This window comes from Chenopodium album, chromosome 16 (genome assembly GCF_948465745.1).
Source record: "Chenopodium album chromosome 16, dcCheAlbu1.1, whole genome shotgun sequence".
Taxonomy (NCBI): domain Eukaryota; kingdom Viridiplantae; phylum Streptophyta; class Magnoliopsida; order Caryophyllales; family Amaranthaceae; genus Chenopodium; species Chenopodium album.
Window position 1 is genome coordinate 7,658,757 of NC_137849.1, and position 23,708 is coordinate 7,682,464.

General features: G+C 37.8%; 4 protein-coding genes across 5 annotated transcripts; 1 reads left to right on the plus strand and 3 right to left on the minus strand.

Annotated features, from left to right (window-relative positions):
• The first annotated feature begins 4,228 nt into the window (after positions 1-4,228).
• LOC145584825 (F-box protein SKIP23-like) lies at positions 4,229-15,717 on the plus strand. 2 transcript variants are annotated; one of them, XM_081641615.1, is made up of 2 exons: positions 4,229-5,453; positions 15,105-15,717. In XM_081641615.1, the coding sequence occupies exon 1, from the start codon at positions 4,284-4,286 to the stop codon at positions 5,445-5,447; it is 1,164 nt and encodes a 387-aa protein (XP_081497741.1). In that variant the 5' UTR covers positions 4,229-4,283; the 3' UTR covers positions 5,448-5,453; positions 15,105-15,717. The 2 variants fall into 2 exon arrangements, with proteins under 2 accessions (XP_081497741.1, XP_081497742.1); XM_081641616.1 differs by lacking the exon at positions 15,105-15,717 and adding an exon at positions 9,828-9,907.
• Positions 9,652-10,289, minus strand: LOC145583848 (uncharacterized). The gene is made up of 2 exons (XM_081640810.1): positions 10,014-10,289; positions 9,652-9,960 (listed from the first exon to the last, which is right to left on the minus strand). Exons 1-2 carry the CDS (start codon positions 10,287-10,289, stop codon positions 9,652-9,654), a joined length of 585 nt encoding a protein of 194 aa, XP_081496936.1.
• Positions 10,363-16,862, minus strand: LOC145583849 (uncharacterized). Its single transcript, XM_081640811.1, has 3 exons — positions 16,607-16,862; positions 11,366-11,572; positions 10,363-11,282 (listed from the first exon to the last, which is right to left on the minus strand). Exons 1-3 carry the CDS (start codon positions 16,860-16,862, stop codon positions 10,363-10,365), a joined length of 1,383 nt encoding a protein of 460 aa, XP_081496937.1.
• A 50-nt stretch (positions 16,863-16,912) lies between these two features.
• LOC145583851 (uncharacterized) lies at positions 16,913-18,988 on the minus strand. Its single transcript, XM_081640813.1, has 3 exons — positions 18,279-18,988; positions 17,810-18,173; positions 16,913-17,614 (listed from the first exon to the last, which is right to left on the minus strand). Exons 1-3 carry the CDS (start codon positions 18,986-18,988, stop codon positions 16,913-16,915), a joined length of 1,776 nt encoding a protein of 591 aa, XP_081496939.1.
• Between the last annotated feature and the right edge of the window lie 4,720 nt (positions 18,989-23,708).

The window sequence follows — 23,708 nt, forward strand, 5'->3', positions numbered from 1 at the left end:
ATTTATTAGACATTATATTTCTAGAACTCGATATTGTTTTTACCACTCCCTCACTAAATCAAAGTAGCTCTACCAAAGTTTCGAACATTGCACAGCTACACAACATCCAACACATTTATCGCCTATATGCAAATAGTTATAATAACATACGAGTATCATACAAGCAAGCATAGGACATAAAGGCCAACATTAATATTGTTCTCAAAGGGGTAGTCATACCACGAGCGCGTTGAAACCCAAAGTATAATAATACTCCCTTCGTATTTTGTACTTGTTCCATTCCTCCGGACATGGACTTTTAAGAGAAATAGTAAAAAGTATTATTTTATGATGGAAATGGGGTTGGCTGAAAAATAAAAAATAAAAAAATAAAAAAGCAAAAAAGTATTATTTTATGATGGAAATGGGGTTGGTTGAAAAATTAAAAAAAAAAAAAAAAATTGAAAAAACAAAAGTAAGTATAAGTGGGAGAAAAAAAAAAGAATAAGAAAAATATCATATGAGGGGACAACTAGTGGAGGAGGAAAAGACTCCGTATTTTATTACTTGCTCTATTTTGTTTTTTGAAAACCTTTACAATATTGCATATTGCTTTTATCTCTGAAGAATCGCTTTCCAAAATTAATGGTTACAAAAATCGATATTGCTTTTACCTATGAAGAATTGATTAATTGATGAGTACAAAAAATACGCATTCAATTACTAAGGTGATAAATTTGGATTTTTGAGGGAGCTCCAATCAATTTGAGTAATGATTTTTGTTTCTCAAATGGCAATATCATAAATCTGAGCAACTATATATATATATATATATATATATATAGTTTACAAGCTGACTCATCATTGTAGAATCACATGTTTGCATTTAAAGCCGTATACTAATTGGTAGAGGTATTAACTTCATTTTTAACAACGTTAGAGCTCCACTTACATCTTCACCCCCACCCACCATTTCTAACACCATTCATCCCTACCCACCACCATTTCAAAGAAACCCTATGAACAAAGGGAGAAATAAAAGGCATAGACAACCCTTAACGGTAGGGGTGTTATGTTCCTCCATTGAAGCAGATGTTGAGCTTTTGAAATATCCATTGTTATGAAATCGTTAACAATCGAGTTTCGGGTTCTACCACACTAATTACACAACTGCAACCTTCTTGTCGATTTCACCAACTCCAACCTTCTCCGAGTGCCTTGCATAAAGTCCATAGTCGACAATTCCAACCTCAACATTTCTCTAATTTACTCGGCTATTGTGTGTTTCAAAATTATTTTTAACCTTTTTGAATTTCTCACAATCAACACTAGTTAACTAACGCTTGTTAACGTCTTCTATCCCGTCCTCATTGTAAGTTACAATCAGATCCCCAGGAAAATTGTGAAATGACTAAAGTGTTGTGTTGGGTATTAAATTTTCTGCCCTACTTAATCTTCATGATAAGCAAGATTTCTTTATCACGTCAACTAGCGAGTTTGAGTAATTGGAATGGTTTTAAAGTAGCCGTTTTACTCATTTTCATCCCAAAAGTTACACATTTAGGTCCCGTACTTTTGAGTTGTTCTGCTCTGCTAAGTTCTCCTCTACTCTGCTCTACTTAAATCTGTTTTGCTCAGCTAAGAAATAATAATTAATATTTAATAATAATAATAATTAATATTTAATAATAATAATAACAATAATATAATAATAATTAATAAGAATAATTAATATTTAATAATAATATCATTATTAATAATTATGCGGTAATAATAATAAGGATTTTTTGTAAATTACCACCCCAAAATGTACCATGTATTGAAAGAACTACCCATTTTTTTTGAAATTAAAAATAACCACCCGTATTTTACAAAACATGTAGGTTTTATCACTCAACCTATACTCCGACCAGTTTTCCGAGCATAGGCCCCACATAACGGCTGTTTTTTTTTTTATTTTTATAAAAGTTGTTTCTCGATTTATTTCCTCCCTTGTTTCACAAAACTACTCCCAAACTTAAAATTCTTCATTTTTTCCACAAATTCTACCAATTTTTACACCAAGTTTTGCAAATTGACAAGCGAATCCTTTGAAGAACGCACTTAAATTTTTTACACCAATTTGTACAGCAAGATAATTGAAGAACGCACTTAATTTTTTTTTTGGTTATTTTGCAATGTTTTATGAAGTAGAATTCAAGTTATACGATATTTGTTGTTTGGAATGTGTTTTATTAGGAATTTAATGATGTAATCATTGTTTGATTCATTCAATTTGACTTAAATTGGAAATTAGGGTTCTTCATAATGAAATTGTGGGGCACATGCTCGAAAAACTGGCTGGAGTATAGGTCGGGGGGTAAAACCTACAGTTTGTAAAATATGGGTGGTTATTTTTAATTTCAACAAAAATGGGTGGTTATTTCAATACATGGTACATTTCAGGGTGGTAATTTACAAAAAAAATCCTAATAATAATAATAATAATAATAATAATAATAATAATAATAATAATAATAATAATAATAATAATAATAATAATAATAATAAAGACTTACCAATGTATTTGCTTGAGTGTTCCATTATTCTCTGTCTCGATGTCGTGTTCTGCTTGTTCAAGGGTTTTCATTGGGGATATTTTCGGTGATAACGTAGTGTCATGTGCTGGTACGGTGGGCTTCGGAGGGAACGACGGAGCCCTTAGACCTGCAGATGTGTTATTTTATTTCTGGTATCGTGGTTGTGATGTTTGTGTTGACTTGACAAGGTCTTCTCCTTTAACAAAGTTTGGGTTATCTAACTTTGTTCCTAGACGGGTTGTGGCTGATGCGGCTCATCGGAAGCAGGTCAAGTACGAATCCAGTTGTCGGGCAATTGGATATGGCTTCCTCCCTTTCTCTTTCTCTTCACTTGAGGAATTAGATAAAGGAGGCGGTTGCATTGCTGAAGCGGATTCAGAAATTCTCAAAGACTCAAGACATTGGGGCACGTGCTGCTGCTCATATCTTCACTGGGATAAGAGTTGCCATAGTTAGAGGAGTGGGGCCAAGATTGTATCTCGGCTTCCCACTAACTTTTTGTAGGTTGTTTGACATTATATGTTTTTGAGATATAATAATAATAATAATAATAATAATAATAATAATAATAAGCTGCTTGACCATTGCATGAACGCTAAGACATATGGATATATGTTGTGTTATCGGATGGGTGTTCCATTGTTCTCTGTCTCGACAGCGTGCTTTGCTTGCTCTCTTTTTTTTTACTGGGGATGTATTCGGCGACCATGCGGTGTCGTGTGCTGGCATTGTAGGTATTAAACATCGGCACAATGTTGTTCGGGATACATTTGTTGATATTTGCTACAGATCTGGGATTTCAGCAAGAAAGGAGGTTGACGTAGGATTGTCTGGAGGGAATGATGGGACCCTCAGACCTGCCGATGTGTTACTTTATTCATGGGATCGTGGTCGTGATGTATGTGTCGACTTCACAAGGTCTTCTCCTTTGACGCAGACAGGGCTATCTGACTTTGTTCCAGGACGAGTTGTGGCTGATGCGGCTCATCGGAAGCGGGTTAAGTATGAAGCTCGTTGTCTGGCGATTGGATATGGTTTCATTCCCTTTTCCTTTTCTTTGCTTGGGGATTTAGAGAAGGAGGCTGTTGCGTTGCTGAAGCGGATTCAGAGGTTCTCGTCGACGCAAGACATTGGGGCTCGTACTACAGCTCATATATTCACTATGGTAGGTTTTGCTATAGCTAGAGGAGTGGAGGCCTAGATTATATCTCGACTTCCCACTAATTTATTGTAGGTTGTATGACTTTTGTTTTTGAGATATAATAATAATAATAATAATAATAATAATAATAATAATAATAATAATAATAATAATAATAATAATAATAAATTCTACTCTGCTGACTCTGCTATGCTCTACCCAAAAGCTTAAAATAACAGGGTTTTAGGGCCTATTTACATTTATTGAACTGAACTGAACTGAGTGGAGCTGAATTGAAATGAGCTGAACTGAGATGAAATGAATATTTTATGAGAGAAAGAAATTAAAAGCTAAACAAAACTGATTAAAGCTGAATTGAATTAAAATTAAGATGAAATGAACAAACCCTTACCCTCGTATGGTGATAAACTTGCATTTTCTTGTAATTTGATGCTTACCGATGGTTAAAGCAGTCAACACAAAAACAGAATATTCGTATTTTTCTACCGAAAATAGAACAAACTTTAGGTGATCAAACTTTCTTATTTACCATCGGAGAATTTCAGAATTCATTCATTTGGTGAATGAATCAGACGATGTCCACTATTTCCGGCGACAGCAGCAGCGGCGGCGGGCTGAGCTCACGGTGGCTCGATCTTCCCGTCGACATTCTATCATCGATCGCCGATCGTATCGACCCGAAAATTGGCACTCTTCGACTTCGCTCCGTTTGCAGGTCATGGCATTCTTCCCTTTCTCCTCTTCCTTCCTCCATTACTTTCCCTCTCAAGCTCCCTTTTCCACTCTCTAATGGCGTCTCAACCTCTCCTTCTCACCTCTCTCTCTCTAAACGAACAGTTTATCTTTTATCTCCTCCTGAAAACTTCTCTAATGGTGGTTTTCTCATTAAGGTTGAGGAGAGAGAAGGTAAACGAAATGGGTTCTCTCTTTTCGACCCTCTTTTGAGTTACTCTAAATTCCCTCAACCGAAGTTGTGTTTGAATCTTATGGATTATAGGGTTTCTGTTATTTGTGAATCGTATGTTGTTGATTCTGATTTGGGGTTGTCGCAGAATCCTTTTAAGAAGGCTGTTATTGCGCAGAATTTCGCTGTAAATGGTGATTTTGTTGTTCTGGGTTTGAAATTAAGTGGGGAATTGTTGATTTGGAGAATTGGGGATGAACAGTGGACTGAAATTGGGGTTAGTGGTCGTTCATTTGATGATATTATTAGTTATAATGGGAAATTTTATGCTACTGCTGATAGAAAAGGAAGGCTTGTGATGATTGATTCCAGGTTGAAACCCCTTGATTTGGTGCCAAAATTGGTGTATGGTAATGGTATATGTACATATTTGGTGGAGTGTGATGGGAATTTGTATGTAGTTGATCGAGTTGGCGTTGATGACAGTCGAGATTTTAAGCTTGGAGTGTTTAAATTGGAAGACAAGGGACGTTTTTGGGATTATGAGTTGGACTTGAATGATTGTGTGTTCTTTGTGGGTGATGATGCAAATTTTTCATTGTCAAGAAATGATTATTATGGTGATATAAGAAATGTCATCTACTTTAAGGGTGTCTCTGTTGAAGATGAAGGTGATAGAATTGGTGGAATTGATGAATTCACTAAAGTTTTTGACATGAAAACAAACTCTAGTAGTTACTTGGTAGAATCTGAGAGTTATGCCAAGCTTTATTGGCCGCCTTCTAGTTGGTTCAGTCTGGCTGTAGCTCTTAATCTTCGCTGATTTAAGGTATGTCATGTCACATCAACTTGCATTTACCTTTGTTGTTGGCATTGCTGATTCTTATGCTTTGCAATTGACGCTTGTTTGAGTTTTTTATGACTAATTTTGTTTTCTAAATTGTTGTTATGTAATGTCTGTTTGTGCATCATGACTATACTACAATGGAAAAGTTGCTTGAATATGTTTATTTGTTAGTTTGTAGAGAACTGTGCTTACATGGTGTGCGTAACAAAGTCCCAACGCGGCTAGGCCTAAATAATTTGAGTGAGCTCTTTACCAATTTTTTCTCTTGTAGTGTATGTAGTCTTGTGAGTCCCAGTGGCCAGCAGTACCATAACTATACCTCTTAGATTGGATGGGATATCACTCAATAAGGATTAGGTTTGTATAATGCTCCGTTCAGATGATGATGAATTAATGACTATGAATACGATAGCCTCACAGATAATTTTAGTCATTTTTATTTCTAGCCTGAGCTTGTTTAAGATGGGGCATCACTCTCTAAGATGTGCTCATCTCATGCTCATCCTAAAAATAATGGTAAATTGCATTTCCAGCATTAAATTTAGGGTGCTTAGATTATGCAATTTGGAGTGTAGTCGTATCTTTATCATTGGTACATGAAAATTCCTTTTATTGTAAGTTAATGTCCACAAAGTACTTCAAAGTCGGAAACTCAAACCCAAAAATGTGTATCTTGGAACGTGACATGTGTAAAGAGGCAGTAAAAAAATCTCCTCCTGGAAATGCTTTGGGGAACCTTATCCCTTTCTAACTCTCTCTACTATTTTCGCCACTTCTTGAACTCAGATTTCCTAAATCCTGTGTTCACTCAAACTGTAAGAAAAACTTTGAAATAAAACACTCAGGTGGTGTGTGGATAGTGCTTGACACAAGTCCAAGTTTAGTCTTGTTGACTTATTGTAACCCCCATTTAGTGCTATAGGTTATACGTAGCCAGTAGCCTTTCATGCAGGGGAAACCACATAACAACCCTTGCTTGAGGTTTCTGGTTTTGTGCAAGATTGCGAGTGTTTTATTTTTATTTTTTTTTATGAGACTGCTTATTTAGAGGGGGACCTAGGAAGAGATAAACTGTCGTAGTAGAGATAGACAGCATGTTTCTTTATTCATGTTGGAGGCATTGATACACATTAGTGCATGATCCTGTACTTTTCACCTTAATTCCAGTTCGGGGGAAAATAAGTTCATATAAGTACAAATAAGTTTTGATAAGGGTCAATAAAGGTTACCTAAGTTCCATTTAAACTAGAATTAGTAATAACTCATAAGTTTAGAACTCGAAAGGGTCAATAAAGGTTATCTGCTTGCCAAATTCTTCCTAATAGCCCAAGCTGCCTGCGGAGGCCAATCTATGTATTACAAGTAGGTGTGTATCCTAAAACCTGCTGCTTCTCTCTCCCTTTTTTTTTTTTTTTTTCTCCTTCTTTTTTTCAATACCCAAAGCAATTTAAAATGCGACTTTGTTCCATAATTGCAGCTTCATAATTTTTTTCTTTACTGATTCTTTCCTCGCAAGTAGAACTCTATCAAGATCTCTATGGTGTTTAAACCATTAATGTCCCTGCAGCACTACTGAAAAATCTTTAAAACTTGGCTAGTTATAAATAATCTTTGTGGCCAATAGGTTTGCCATCCAATGAGCGCCCTTTAGCCGCTGTACCTGGTAACAATAGTAAATTTTTTCTCAACTTCACAATTCCAGCTTATGCTCCTGTCAACTGTAATGTGATAATGTCACAATTGGGCATGCATTGTGAAACCAGCAACATTTGAGGAAAGCTTCTAATGCTTATAGATATTCAAATTGTTGCTGCCCTGTCTGAACTCTGAAGCTAAGAAAAATCTACAATGTTTTCCTTGTGATCCGAATTTCAGCTAGGAAGACTTTTACCATTTGATTTAATTAGAGAAGCATACAGAAAACAAAAATGTACTGTATCTGTATGACATCAAATTAGATACAATAGCAGCTCTAGAGGTAGATCATTGGTAAATTTGGGGGTGATACAATGTTGCTTGGATAAAGGGAATGAAGATGAAAATTTGGGAATTTTAGATTTGTAGAAACCATAATGTTTAAACAATTAGGAAATGGGAATGCAAGCACTATAGCGTTAGTTATTTCTTTTGCGTAAAGTGTTTGCCTTTTTGTCTGTAGCTACTACCTAGCAGTAATATGCATCAGGGAGGTATTAGAGCTGAAAGATTATTTTGATCCTTGAGAAGAGTTTTTATTTATTTATTTATTTTAGTTAGTTTAATAAGAGGGTTTATGTATTCATTTAGCTTCAAAGTTTCCTTATTTGAGTAAAAGGAAATGCGACTGTAATGGCCTCACCCCTTCCCAACGCAATATCACTAGCAAATACCCGTGAAATAAGGAATAATAAGGAATGATTGTGTATTTTGATTGATTAAGCTTAAAAATTGAACATGATTATGATGGTGAGAACTTTCAAGAGGTTCAACCAACACTCTTCACACTCCTCCATACTCTCCTTTTTAATTACCCCTTGTCCTCGGGTGATGCCAACTAACTTGATTTCTTCTGCTGAAAGAAAAACAAAAAAACTGCTCCATTACCTTGAGTTCTCATTCCTTTTCTTACTTGATTGCTGGCCACCGCCTTGAGTAAGTTATTTATAACGGGTGGCTTGTCCAGATTTGTCCTATTACTTTTAGAGATCCTGTGTAGTAGAGGCTGTTAATGAACTCCATAGCATGCTCTAGACTTGGTTTTTCTCTACAAGAATCTTGATCTTTACCTATTTGAATATTAAGCTGTAATGGACCAGATTTCTCACGCCAAGAGGCCCAAGATTAGGCACAATTAACTGTTAATTAAGGCTAAAGCTTGAGTATTTAATTACTAATGGTTGAAGGACTACAAACTAAGGATGATAAATATAGCATTAGGCTATAAATCTCTAAGTAGCTTGAGGCTACAAGTCTCACAAATGTTTATACTAAATTTTTGGATAAGCAAACAATTAAGCTTACTACTACATTTATACTCAAGCTTCTAAGAGAAAATTAGGCTTCATGTGACTACTTAGCAAAAATATCAAAATGAAAATAAGACATTGTTTCTGCTTGTTGCTTGTTGTCCCCATTTTTATCTTAATGAAATTTGTCACTTTGCTCTTGTTGTTGTTGACTTCTTCGTGCTCTTCAGTTACCACTGCTTGACCTTTGACCTTGGGCCTACGGGTATAAACCTTGATGGGTCGGCCCGCACGTGGATCCATTGGAGATCATGTGGTGGCCGCCAGAATTGTTTGGATCAATTGGAGATCATGTGGTGGCCGTCAGAATTCTTGGGCCTAGGAAACAATTGGAGAAAGTGTGCAATTTGCCTAGTGGGCTACCTCCTTCACGTGGGCATGAATATTCCATTACTTTAAAGGAGGGTAGTAACCCGGTTAGTGTAAGGCCGCATCGTTACCCGCAAATTCAAAAAGATGAGATCGAAAAGCTCATATGAGAAATGCTACAAGCCGGTATCATCAAACCCTCCACTAGTCCGTTTTCTAGTCCGGTTTTGTTAGTGAAGAAAAAAGATGGGTTGTGGTTTTTTTTGTGTGGATTATTGTGCTCTAAATATAGGGATGGTTCTGGACAAATATCCCATACCGGTCATAAATGAAATGCTTGATGAGTTGCATGGGGCGGCAATTTTCTCGAAGTTGGACTTGAAGTCCAGATACCATCAAATTCTAGTCAAGACCGATGACACTCACAAGACGGCCTTTCGTACACATGAGGGTTATTACGAATTCCTCGTAATGCCTTTCGGGCTAACGAATGCACCGACCACTTTTCAATTGCTCATGAACGACATTTTTAGGCCTTTGTTGGTCGTCTGGACATACTAGTTTATAGTAAGGATGAAGCCCATCGAGATCATGTGGCGCTAGTCTTGTCAAAGTGGCATAGCATGATTATATGCAAATTATAAAAAGTGTGAATTTGGGAGACAACAAGTGGCTTATCTAGGCCATGTGATCTCATGAAATGGAGTGGCAATAGATGATGACAAGATTCAAGCCATCATGAATTGGCCAGCTAAGGAATTTGAGGGAGCTAAGCAGGGGCGAAGCCAGGATTTTTAAGTCCTGGGGGCCGAACTTGTTAAACAACAAATTGATGGAAAAAATTAAAATGTACTAGTATTTTATTGTTACAAAAAAAAATTTAGTAGTACTCTACGATTTTTCATAGTAGCAAAATCATCAATCAAACATTCAACACTAAAATCTACAACAATCTCTTTTTCTATGTATACAACCAAAACATCTCTAAGAAAATCATCCTCCATTTTACTCCTTAGTTGAGTTTTGACGATATTCATTGCAGAAAAGGCACGCTCACAAGTTGCTGTAGAGACAGGAAGAGTAAGCACAAGACGAATCAATCGATCAACAAGAGGATATGTAGATGATTTCCCTGTAGTAGTTAACTCTTGGCAAAGATGTGATAAGGTAGATAACTTATCAAATTGCATATGTACACGAATATCTAAGTAAAAATGTTGCAACTCACATTCAAGTTGATATTTTTCTTATTCAGAGATTTGGGGTAATGCTTTTGCACCAAGTGGCATATTTTATCAACATCAAAAGACCTAAAAGAGTCTTTAGGATCCAATGTTGCACTCAATATAAGAAGATCAATCATTTGTTCATCAAACCTATTATTAATCTCTTGAAGTTGAGAATCTGAAGCCGCAATAAACAAATCAACTCGATAATGATGCTCCATTGTTATTTTTCCACCTTGACGAGAACGACCTTTATCGGCCGTGTAAAGAGTAGTCATATCTGGAATATCAACATTATTCTTCTCACAAAAAGACTTAACCTTTTGAAACAAATCATCCCAACCACTCAATCTAATTTTGAATCAAGTCTTTTGTTGTAGAAACAAGACTCATAGCATTAACTATATCTTGACCACGCCGTTGTAGAGCTAGGCATAAATTAGCGGCCACCCCTAAAAGTTCCTTCATCAAGTGTAAAATAAAAATGAACTCAAAGGACATTAATGTATCATAAGCAGCATCAGCATTGGCACGTTGTTCAGAATTTCCTTCTTTAATAATGGATAGAAGAACAGTACCTGTAGAAGCAAATGTCCTTACTAAACTGTTGATTGAATTCAAATGAGATGTCCATCGAGTATCAGTAGCACGCTGCAAGTTTCCTATTTGATTCATTCCTCTCCCAGTTTGAACCTCGTCATTAGCAATCTTGTTTGCTAAATTAGCTTTTTGTGCAGCTTGTAACTCATCATGTCTTTTCGAAGATGCATCAACTATATTGACTATTATTGCCAATTTAGTGAAAGTTTGTTGTATGGGAATCACTTCTTTTGTAGCTCCAACCAAAGCTAATTGAAGCCGATGAGCAAAACAATGAACATAGTATGCATAGGGTGAATCTTTCAATATTAAAGCTTTCAAACCATTAAATTCCCCTCTCATATTAGAAGCTCCGTCATATCCTTGACCATGAATATTTTTTGGGTTCAAGTTATGATAAGACAAAATTTTATATAATTCTTGTTGCAAGGTCAATGATGAAGTGTTTTCCATATGAACAAGATCAAAAAATCGTTCTTTTAAAATTCCATCATGATCAACAAACCTTAAAACAATTGCCATTTGTTCTCTTAATGTCCTATCTTGGGATTCATCAAGGATGACACAAAATTTTGATTCTCCAATTTCCTTTCTTATTTTATCTTGCACTTTTTTCGCTAAAATTTGCAAAATCTCCTTTTGAATTGTGGACGACGTACATGAAGCATTCCCTAAAAATAGTAGTGTTAGTTAAATAATGTATGGGAGCATTGAATAAAAATACAAATCCTCTAAAAAAATTTATAATGAGTACCTAGAGCATTTTGCAAAACGACTTTGTTCACATCTTTGCTGTATGAGGCTATAAACTTTATTAGTTCAAGAAAGTTTCCTTGATTCTTAGAGTTTACACTTTCATCATGGCCTCTAAATGGACAATTTTGCAATGCTAGCCAACGAACTGCATCAATTGAAGTTTTTAATCGCAACTTGTTATTCTTAATCTCTTCTTCTGCTTGCCCTAAAAGTGATGGTTCAATATGTTGATTTGTATTCAACAAGTCATCACACGCCTTTTGATTCTTATTGTGTTGGGAATTCGGACCTTTGCCCTAAAAAAATCTAGCGCTTTTGATTTCATGATTTAACCTATATCAATACAAAACAACAATTATCAAATTAAGTAGCATATAACCCTAAAATTTGATCTAATGGTCCATTTAATAAATTAAAAATTAGCTAAAATTATTAAATAAATCAACATATTAACCAAGTAAACAACTAATCACAATCATGTAAATAACAATAAGAAATTTATTAATTAAATGAAATTACATAATTTAAAAAATTAATCAAGAAATTTTTTTAAAATACCTGTTTGGTTGAACAATGGTAATTGATGAGTATTGAGTTGAATCTCAATTATGAAAATATGAGTGCCGAATCACGTCATTTAGTGTATTTGGAGGTTTAGTGTTTGGGCTTTATCATCAATTCCAAGCCCACTTTGAATAAGAAGCTTTATTTAAGAAAACAAGTTGGTGATGGGATTCGAACCCAGCCTTCTTGGGAAAAAGGATCATTACCCAACCAACATGACAAGCCTTACTTGTTGTACTATATATGACTTTAATACTATATATAACAATTTTAGGGGGGGCCAAGAGTTATGAAACAAGGGCCGCAAATTTGGGCGGGGGAGGTCGGGCCTCCACCAGCCCCCCCTCCCTTTGCCCTTGGAGCTAAGGGGCTTCTTAGGCTTAACGGGCTGAAAATTCATAGCCCATTATGCCCAAGTGGCCGCCCCACTCACCTCCCAACTCAAAAAAGATGCATTTGGGTGGACTAGTGAAGCTGAATTGGCATTCCAAAAGCTCAAGGTTGCCATGACAACCGCCCCGGTATTGGCGATGTTGGATTTTTGTAAGGAATTCGTGGTGGAAACAAGATGGTGCTGTGTTAATGCAAGAGAATCGTCCAATTGCTTTCTATAGTAAGCTATTAGGAGTAAGGGCTCGAGCTAAATCCATCTACGAGAAAGAGCTCATGGCGATTTGTTTGGCGATTGTGAAGTGGCGACACTACTTGTTGGGTAGACACTTTTTAGTGCGAACCGATCAACAAACTCTACGCTATATTACCCAACAAAGAGAGATAGGAAACAAATATCAATAATGGATGCGAAAGCTTGTGGGCTTTGACTTTGAGGTTTGATATAGGCCGGGGGCCTCCAACCGGGCGGCCGATGCACTATCACAGAAAGGGTGTGAATTTGGAGCCTTGGTGTACACACAAGGAATTAACTTGAGGAGTTGCACAAGGAACTTAAGGATGATAAGTGGATCACTGAGCTTAAGGGGAGGATTGTGCCTAATAAGGATGGGCCCAATGGATTTGCGATAGAAAATGGCAAGGTTTTGTACAAGGGAAGGCTAGTTATTCTAAAAACTGCCAGTATTATTCCCAAACCCCTCCACGAATATCACAATTCACCCACAAGAATTGTGGCAGAGTGCTATTGGTCGGTGACGAGGAAGGCCGTGGGAAAGTATGTGCGAACTTGCGAGGTCTGTCAGCGCAACAAGGCCTCCCAAAAACAGTCGGCCGGTCTGCTACAACCTTTACCGGTGTCGGTGTGAGAGGACATCCGATGGATTTCATCGAAGGGCATCCGATGGATTTCATCGAAGGGCTTCCATTGTCAAAAGGGGTGGACGTCATCATGGTTGTGGTGGATAGATTTTTGAAATATGGGCACTTTGTGGGGTTGCGACATCCATTCTCGGCGTTAAAGGTGGCCAATTGTTTTATGAGGGAGATTGTGAAATTACACGGGTTTCCTTCAACCATTGTGTCTGATTGTACTCGAATTTTTATGTGTACTTTTTGGATTGAATTGTTCCGGTTGTAGGGGAGTCAATTGAAGCGAAGTACGGCCTACTACCCGCAAACGGACGGCCAATCGGAGATTGTGAACAAGGGCTTAGAGGTGTACCTGTGGTGTTTCGCGTTGGCACATCCAAGAGGGTGGGCGTGGTGGTTGCCTGGGTAGAGTATGCCTATAATACATCACCTCACTCCACGACCAAAACAACCCCATTCAAGGTGGTATATGGACGAGAGCCACCTAGGTTGTTAAAGGTGGGCCTGGTGGTGGGTTCGTTAGAAGAATACCGATTGCATGCTTGAGGAGTTGAGGCTGACCCTGCTTTGAGCTCAGCAATTGATGACAGAACAAGCCAATAAGCATCGACGGGATGAGCAATTCACGGAGGGGGAGATGGTGTTACTCAAACTTCAGCTGTATCGGCAAAGGTGTAGTGGAGTAGTGGACTGAATTTTCTGGCTTAATATTTCTGATTTTAATGCAATAATAAAGATGAAAGCTTTAGGATTGATGGATAATGGTGGAAGGGTTACAAAAGATAAGTTATTAGCTTAAGGCTATTACTCCTAAAATAGTGAGTTTAGCTCACAACTCTCCAAAATGGCTTTAGGCCATGACTCTAAGACTCTTAACTCTCTAAGGTTTCCCTCATTCCATCAATACAAATTTCTGCCTACCTTCTTCTTTCTACCCTCTCTTTATATATACTAAACACTAAAGCTAAGGACTCTAACCTAATATTACTAGAATACCCATACTATCCTTCCTTAGGTTAGTCTATTGCGTAAGCCCACTTATATAAAGTGCAGGCATGTGGTGGCTTGTGAACTATTACGAGTCCATCCTGCTAGGCATGTTGTGTGTCATATGCTTGGGTTTGGCTACTAGCCAAGCTAGCATGGCATGTCCAGTGAGAGGTGATCCATCATATCCTGACCCTGCACAATGGTTCGGCAAAATCCACTGCCTGACTGTAATATCAGTTTATATACTGGTATATGTTTCCTAGTTTTCAAAGGAAACAGAACATGGATTTTTGCAATAAATGCAATGTAATATTTTATTATAAAAAAATTTAAGAGCATTGCTTCATTTAGTTCCTCTCTAATAAATGTGTGTATTAAAATCCATGTTTTACCAGGAACAAGGACTCACAAAGTTAGAGCTACTGCTCTGTAAACCTTATTTTATTTGTGTCAGACATGTTTAGATTAGCTGATGCAACTGAATTTGAAGAAATTGCAGCTGCCTCTGAATGTTTCATCTAAATTCATGTTTGTGATTCTTGTTCTTTTTTTTTTTTTTTTTTTTTTTTTTTTTGTGGCTTTTGAGTTAGCTGTCTGTCATTGTAGAAGAAACTCCCATGCTTTACCATCAAGAATTCGTGATAAGATTGATAACAGTTTCATAGCATACTTGTTTGTTATCTTAAAACTAGTATTTGATTAATATGCTTCTTCGGATAATTCACATGTTGCATTTTATAGGATTATGTTGATAATAATATGTTTTATGGGATTAGTTATTTTTAATCCTAATCTTTTTTTATCAATCTAGATTGCGTTTTCCTTGCCTTCTACTAATTATAATTTTGATCATAAGCTTTGAGTGAGTATAGTTTGAGTTTCAATATAGAATTAACTCATTGTGTAACAATTGCATTCAGGTGCCTACATTGTCTTCTTCTGGACAAACATCCTGATTTCTTGCAATTTCTTTGGAGTACTGTCCTGTTGGTGTGAGCCTCCGAGGTCTGGCGATAAGTTTTTCTTTCTTAATATAAATAAATGTGCTCTATTTATTGTGAAGAGTAGACTTTTTGAGGAATTAACTTGCAATTCTAGGATGTATAGTGTGGAACAAACAGTTGTGGGCTAACTTGGACAGCCTACTTCATCCTCTTGTAAGCAAAATTGGTGTACATACCCCCTCTATTCTTCACCCAAGAGGAACAAATTAAATCCAACTCTTGACCAAGAATTTAATCAAATTTACAACAACCTTCATCTTTTGTCAAGGGCTTTCGAACAATATCCAAAAGATGTCGGATGTTGGCGGAGATTCTTTGATTCTAGGGAGAATACATGATTTTAGAATTTACGGAACCCTCGCTTGATGAGCTAGAGTTAGAAAGCAAGTTGCTTTTTAAATCTTGGTGTTCTTCATTGAGCATGTTTATGTCTAATACATTAAATTAAGTTGCCTATTAATTTCTAGTCATGACATATACGGATTATTATTTTTTGAAGTTTTTATTTATTTATTTATTTTTTTGACAATTCCATATCAAAGCCTGTTATTCCTTTTTTTTTTTTTTTTTTTTTTTTTGCCTTGATAATTTTTATTTATTTACTTTTTTTTTTTTTGGTCAATGATACATAATTTCTACCATTACACTGCGGAAGATTTGAACTCCTGACCCTAGTCCACAGTTTGATAAGTACTCCGTAGTTCCTATCTTGTATAAGTTTAACTGTGAGGAAAGGTCCTATCTAACCATAGTGTTGTTTTTAGACTATTGGGAGTTAGCTTCCTTTTTTGCCCATCGTAAAATAAGAAAAAAAAAAAAAAATGGCATTTAGATCTTTAGACTGTTTATAATTCGTATGTATGGATATTATGCTCTGTTTTTGCTAAACATATGCACTTCTGACATAAATGGTAACTTCTTAGAACGGAAGGATGAGATTGGTCTCAATCCAAGTGTTATTATTTATTCATTGGATTTTATTGACGAGGCATCATGACCTCAATGTTTTGATAATTATCCCACCTTAACATTGTGTTAGGTAACGATAATGAAAGCATTTAGTTTGTTGGTTGTTCGAAGCTTTCACCTTGATTTCTGTCCATTGTTGTCACATTCAGTTATTTGCTTCAACTGTTTCGTAATCGCTGCAATAAAACCAGTAGTACGATTATATCTTAATGGCTAAGGAAAAAATAGATATGTCTTTGAATTATTTGTAATATAGGGAACAATACAATTACAAATGGGGATGAAGGATCTGAAAATCTATGAGAAATACGGCGTACGAAGTATTTTTTTTTTTTTTTTTTTTTTTTGACAAAAGAGCTAACAAATAAAAGGAAAAAACAAACAAATACAACATCTGTCAACGGAAAGCTAAAACAAAAAGTACAACAACTGACGACGCCGGGCACAACCAGCTAACCAGTGAGCCGGAGTAACCCACAAACGAGGAACCTTTTGAACCTGACAAACCAAAAGGGATTGAACCAAAGCCCGCATCTCCTGAATGAGCCACCAAACCGAAATTTCCATTGACCCAGAAGGCTGACAAAGAGCAAGGAGGGCAGCACAATCTGTGTAAATCCGGATTTTTAAGAAGCCTCTACGGATAGCAAACTCCAAACCCCAAACACAAGCTTGAAGCTCCGACTGCAACGCTGAACCTGCCATAAAAGCCCGACCTCCACCCCCTAGAACCTTAGAAGAATGAATCTCACGAACTATCCAGCACCAGCCCTGTAAGTAGAACAATCCCAGGCCCCATCTATGATCAAACAAACAGTTGGAGAGATATTAGGTAACCCTCGTAGACAATGCCACCTATCCTGCTTATCCTCCAACCGAACCAAACAAGACGATCGCGAAGACCTCTTCCAATTTTGAGCCTGCATAGCACAAAGTAACCACTCTGACGCCAGACCAACAATAGTCCCAGGCGACCAAACAGCTTTCCTAAACCTCAGATGATTACGAGAAATCCAAATCGCCCAGAGAATAGCAAATAACGAGGCAATACCCTTCCAGTCCCTCAATGATGAAAAAAAAGAAATTGTACACGAGAACCAAACACCAAACGAAGGAAACTGCATAAGATCCCATTGAATGCCCAACACTCCAGACAGCCAAAGACTGCGGATAACAGGACAATCTCTGAATGTATGAGACACAGATTCCACATCCACATGACAAAAAGCACAAACGGGATCAATCGGGAGACCTCGCGCATGGAGAATAGTCGCTAAAGGAAGAGCGTCGCGTAACAATTTCCAACCAAAGATTTTCCACTTAGGAAGAATTGGTAAAGCCCAAAACTTCCTCCACCATGCTGGAGAAATTTGAGACTGACTGCTAGACAAGACCCTAGGCTCACAAAGAAGAGCATACGCAGATTTTGTTGAAAAAACACCATCCCTAGTGAATTTCTAGTAAACAAAATCATCCATCAACTGCAATGGCCGATCCAACGAAAGAATTCTAGTAGCAGAGCTAGAATCAAACAGACCATGAATGATAGAAGCATCCCACGCGCAAGAACACGGATCAAGTAAAGAAGACACTAGAGTCGGTCGAACCGACTCAGTCGGAAGATCCTTAAAATGAACCGGTCCCCCCAGAACCCAAGAATCCTCCAAAATACGAACACGAGAACCTGAACCAATCTTCCAAAACAAACCCTTCGACAACACGGAAAATCCCGACATAAGACCCCTACAACCCCAAGAAGGACGAGAAACCGAGAACGAATCCAAAGAACGAAGAGCCGGATATTTTGCAAACAGAAGCCGTGAAACCAACAACTGAGGGCACTGAATAAGCCACCAACTCTGCTTAGCCAACAGGGAAGAATTAAACGGGTTAATGCTGCGAATTCCCAATCCTCCTAAACCCTTCGGAAGATGGAGCAACGACGAAGAACGAAGAGCTACTCCTCGATTAGAAGAAGAGGACTTCCACCAAAACCTGGCTAACAGATTATCCATTCTAGAACATATAGAATCAGGAATTTTGAAAACAGACAAAATGTGATTAAAGGAGGCAATGAGCACTGAGTTAATAATAACAAGCTTCGCCGCCGGCGAAAGCTACAGAGCTGCAAAGACCTGTAAGCGTTTGGCCACCTTGTCTAAGAGGAACCCAAACTCAGAGCATTTACTACGGCCCAAATCAACAGGAAGCCCCAAATAAGAACCCAATCTAGATTCAGACCGCATTTTCAAACAACCAGACAGATAAGCTCGATAGTCCTCAGGAGTATTGGGACTAAACTTGACAAACGACTTCTGCAAATTAAGCATTTGACCTGAAATATCACAGAATGCAGAAAGCACATTCAACACCTGTTCACACGCTGGAGGAGAGACCTGGAAAAATAGTAAGGAATCATCGGCAAAGAATAAATGTGAAATGGCTGGAGCCCCCCTCGCTATTTTAATACCCTGAAAAAGGCCTTCGGATTCCGCCTTGCGAAGCATTGTTGAAAGAACCTCCATGCACAAAACAAACAGGTATGGAGATAGAGGATCTCCCTGACGCAGACCACGGTGAGGACGAAAACCCTCTGTGGGAGAACCATTAACTAGCACCTGATAAGAGACCGTAGAAACACATTCCATAATAAGATGAATCCAGTAGGGAGGAAACCCAAAAACCTGAAGTACTCGACTTAGAAAGTCCCATTCAACTCTGTCATAAGCTTTGTTCATGTCTAGCTTCAAGGCCGCGTAAAAACGTTTCCTAGCTTTGGAAGCATTTATAAAAGAAAGGATCTCATGCACCATCAGGCAATTATCAGACATCAACCTACCAGGCACAAAGGCATTCTGAAAGTCTGAAACTATGTCTGGTAGAATCCAACGCAGACGACGGACATTTAGCTATGCATTTATAAATGACATTACAGAGACCTATCGGTCTAAATTGAGAAACAAACTCAGGGTGATCTACTTTAGGAAGCAAAACTAAGAACGTCCGATTCCAGTCTTTAAGTAAATAGCCATGAGCAAAAAAGAACTGAACAGCATTCACAACATGATCACCCACCTCAGTCCAATAGGTCTTGAAAAAGGCTGAAGTAAAACCATCTGGAGATTTACCATCAGCAATACTAAACATTGCCTGCCTAATATCATCAGCAGAAAAGGGAGCTAGTAAGGACTGACGATGTCTGTCAGACAAAGAAGGGAGGTGAAGAGAATCCCAAGGGAACTGAGAAACTGAAATTCGATCTGAATTTGTACTATACAGTGACCTGTAAAAATCCAGAACCACGAAACGAATGTCCCCAGCACTTGAAACCCAATAGCCATCGTTATCCTTAAGACCATGAATAGTGTTCTTCCGACGTCGAGCCTGAACTGCAGAAAAAAGCAACCGAGTATGCTCGTCACCAAACGCATCCCACTTCACTTTTGCTCGTTGTCTCCAATAAAGATACGCTGCCTGAGCCTCTTCAATCTTCTCCCTCCTAAAAGTGCTAAATAAACAACGACTATTCCGAGAATCAAGATTAAAAGAAGCATTAGTAACATCCGCAACCAGAGCTTTCCAATCAATGCCCCACACCTTTTTATGCGAAACACACCAAGCAAGCAGACGATGACGAAGAACACATAGCCTTTTTGATAAAGAAAACATCAGAGACCCCGGGATAAGCTCGGCAAAAATAGTCCGAACCACAGTAGCAACTTCCTCAGAGTGTAGGCACCAGTTTTCAATTCTATAAGGCCTTTTATAACTACCAGAAGGCACAGAGTCACACAAAATAATAGCCGCATGATCAGAAAACAAAATGGGCTGGTGATAAACTGAGGTAGCCGACCAATCCTGAAGCCAATGGGAAGTAGCCAGTGCTTTATCTAATCTCTCAAAAGTGGGGTCCATAACTGTTCTCCCATTAGTCCAAGTAAAAGATGGTCCTGAAAACGGAATATCAAGTAACCCTTTGTCCATTTTCCATTGTATAAAATCATGACGGCCAGGAATATCCAGATTACCTCCCACCTTATCCGATAAATATTCAACCTGGTTAAAATCGCCAACTATCACTACATTCGGATAAGAATCTAAAATATCAGATATTTCCGACCACACAGTCATACGATCAGAAACCTGAGGCGCTCCATACAGAAAAAGGACATGTTTTATTACCGAATTCTCCACAACTCGACAAAATATTACATGCGGAGAAACTAAAAGAGGTTCAACCATAACTGGGGCAAACCATAACACACATAGCCCACCACTAAGACCTACCGAATCAACACCCACAAAACCTGAACCTGATAGGGAAGATAACTTATGAATAACCGAATGTACAGACACCATGGTTTCAGCTAAGAATACAATATCAATAGCATAAGAGCGGACTAAGGATGCAATATAAGGAACTTTAGGGGAGTCCGCCTGACCCAAACCCCTACAGTTCCAAGCCACAAGCTTCATCTATCACCTGGTGGCCTTAAACGGGCGGCCACCGAGCCCTCAGAGAAAGAGTCAGAATGAGACATCTGAATGGGAGAGAAGATACCAATTCCTTTACGTTTCTTAACAGAGAGACATGAGAAACACCTAGCAGTAGCAACCTGTGCTCCATTCTCCTCAGAGCATAGTATTATGAACTCAGCAGAACCCGAGGGCAGTCTCTTCTTATGACAAACTGAATTCATCCTTTCTAATGATGAAGTGCTTTTAGGCCCCTTTCGCAATGAACCTGACGAAGAGACATAGAAATTTGGTCTCTTACGAGGGTTTAACCTCGAGGGTCGAGGAGATTGAGCAGATTGGGTAGTAGTTTTGGAAGGTGATGGTGGATAGGTGTCAGGGCAATGTTCGTTGTTTACTGAAGCGTGTAAAGGTTCTATCTCAGGTTGGGATGGTGTTTGGCACAATTCATTTGGAACAAGGTTTATGTGGGTTGCTTCTGATTTCTTCTTTTTCAAAGGTGAAGAAAAATGAGTAGTAAACTCACGGGGTCTTTTGTTGGGTTGAAAGTTCTGGGGTTGGGGTCGGTCGGAGTTTTTGAAAAAGCTTTTTAGATTCACTGCGGTAGTTCTAAATTTCTCTATTCTCTTTAGGCCTATATTCACATTTGAGAGATTATGGGGAAGTAAAGTATCAAATTTAACCGGCCCATTCTTGTCAACTAACAAAGGAGCCGAGCTATAATGATTCATAGGACATGTATTCTGCTTATGGCCAACTCTATTACAATTAGAGCACAAAATAAACACATTCTCGTATTTGAAATTAATCCATTTAAACTCAGATTGTCCAATGTCCAAGTAAAATCCAGATAATAACGGTTCCAAAACATGAATGTGGAGTTTTACTCTAACCAAGCATCTAATTGATCCTAGAAGCGGGTCATCAACACACAAAATTTTCCCAGCCAGAGCAAGCATTGGATTAACGACAATAATCTCGCATAAGTTCAGAGGTACCTCATCGAGATGAACCCAAATACCAGCCTCGTCAAATTTTATATCTCTGATTGACTTACCCGGTGTCCACGGTGTAAAGATCAAGAGAGCCGCTTGGTACGCAGCCGAGCCTTGTTGTAGCATAGCATCTTTATCACGAACATCCTCACAAAGGAAAAGGAAAATACTGTCGAATTTCTGAACTGTAATTTTCCCATATTTAATCCACTGGTTCGAAATCCACTTTTGGATTCGAGTCTCCGAGAAATTCCTGTAATCTATGAACTTACCTAGTACCAGATGATGATCAAAGAGTTGACTTACCGTCATCTTAATCGAAACAGGGGAACAACAAAAATAGTGGACTATTTACTACTTGTATTAAGTAGGAAACCGCAAAGAACAAGGAAATTGAAGAGAAAAGTGGTTATCAAGTAAAAAGTATCAAACTATTGAACTAAGAAAATGGAAATTGAATTTTCCGTACTCCTCTGTTTTGTACTGCAGCCCCTTCCCTTTTTCATTAGTTTTCTTTTTTTTTTTTTTTTCTGATTGATGATTGAAATTGTGTTAAGAAGATTGATGAAGGTGGAAGATGGTGGAAGACGGTAGAAGCGGTTGGGGATAAGACTCTAGAATTCTAGAGAGATAAGCTCTCAATTTAGAGAGAGAAACTTTTTTCTGGCGTACGAAGTATGAATGGTTGTAATTGGAATTTGTCACTGGACCCCTCTTCAGGCCTTCACATTCATGCTTGACCTCAAGAGTTAAGACCACATCGGTGACATCGTTACCTTTTTTTTTTTTTTTTTTTTTTGGAAAATCCTAAGACTACATCTTTAACCACTGAAGCAATGCCATTATGTATTGCTGAAATTAATTTTGTACAAATTGTGATAGGCCCCTGGCCTAGTGGATCTCACTTGTACCGCAACTAAACATCAACCCTTTAGCAGACTCTCAGTTTAGCATGTAACTTTGGTAAATGCGAAATGACTAATAGATACTTAAAAACGACTGTATCATCTAGCTTGTTCGGGAAAAAGGCCGTAAAAACGACTGTATCATCTATCTTGTTCACGCCAAACAGGTGCAGATATCCCCCTCTTCAACACCCACACTGACACGGCCGCATCCATATATAATTTATATATTCACTACCTATGTTGGATATGTATCCAATAGCCATCCATCGCCGTCTAAGTGGGTTTATATTTAAGGAAAATGATATACGTAGCTTTTAGGGGTTACATATATACTCCGTATAACATTTTTAACATCGATTTACATGTGATTTTGTCATGCATTTTTAAAATATACCAAGATGTTAAATGCTTATTTTTAACCCTAAGGGCTAAATATAGCTATATTATAATCCATGTCTACTTCACCACCCAAGTGGATATCTGCTACCCATCTATTACTCATGTATGTTCATCTATTATCTGCCTATACTCACTTGGAATTACTTTTTAAAAATACATAAAAATTGAGCACACATATTAAGAAGATAAAGGACGCCCTCATTTTACATACTAACGCCCGCATTTTGTCTTAAACAGACCATTATGCCCTGCTTTTAATTCATGTCTAATCCTTTGAACCACTTGCTCTTAATTCATGTCTAATCCATTGAACCACTTGCTCTTAATCATTCACAGAACGGGCTTATCAGCTTTGAATGAAGCAACTTCCATGCTTTCTCCACCATTGAAGCACCACCATCTCCCCCACCAACCACTAACCCCATCGCCAGCACCATCTCCTCACCAACCACACAACAAACACCACCAGTGACCAAGCCCACTACTACCATTAGTGGCTTTTAGAGTTTTTTTTTTTTTTTTTTTTTTTTTTTTTTTTTTTTTTTTTTTTTTTTTTTTAAAAAAAAATGAAAGAAACGCCTATATATATCTTTACCCGTAGGTGGAAACGTCTGATTTTTTCGTTCCCACCTACGGGTTTAGAAATTTTTAGGCGTGTGGACGAAATCAGGGCCTGTTCTTTTCAGCTTATTTTCAGTTTAGTTCAGTTCAGTTCCTAATTTCTTTCTCTCATAAAATATTCAGTTCAATTCAAATTCAGTAAATAAGAACAG

Coding starts and splice junctions, on each gene's coding strand:
- LOC145584825 (XM_081641615.1), top strand. CDS start 4,284: ATGAATCAGACGATGTCCACTATTTCCGGCGACAGCAGCAGCGGCGGC.
- LOC145583848 (XM_081640810.1), bottom strand. CDS start 10,289: ATGACTACTCTTTACACGGCCGATAAAGGTCGTTCTCGTCAAGGTGGA. Junction 9,961..10,013: donor AGAAAAATATCAACTTGAAT/GTGAGTTGCAAC, acceptor CAATTTGATAAG/TTATCTACCTTATCACATCT.
- LOC145583849 (XM_081640811.1), bottom strand. CDS start 16,862: ATGGCAGGTTCAGCGTTGCAGTCGGAGCTTCAAGCTTGTGTTTGGGGT. Junction 11,573..16,606: donor TCCGGCTCACTGGTTAGCTG/GTTGTGCCCGGC, acceptor CATCACTTTTAG/GGCAAGCAGAAGAAGAGATT. Junction 11,283..11,365: donor CGTTTTGCAAAATGCTCTAG/GTACTCATTATA, acceptor TACTATTTTTAG/GGAATGCTTCATGTACGTCG.
- LOC145583851 (XM_081640813.1), bottom strand. CDS start 18,988: ATGTCTGATAATTGCCTGATGGTGCATGAGATCCTTTCTTTTATAAAT. Junction 18,174..18,278: donor TTACAGGTCTTTGCAGCTCT/GTAGCTTTCGCC, acceptor TATATGTTCTAG/AATGGATAATCTGTTAGCCA. Junction 17,615..17,809: donor GTATTTTGGAGGATTCTTGG/GTTCTGGGGGGA, acceptor TTTGTTTACTAG/AAATTCACTAGGGATGGTGT.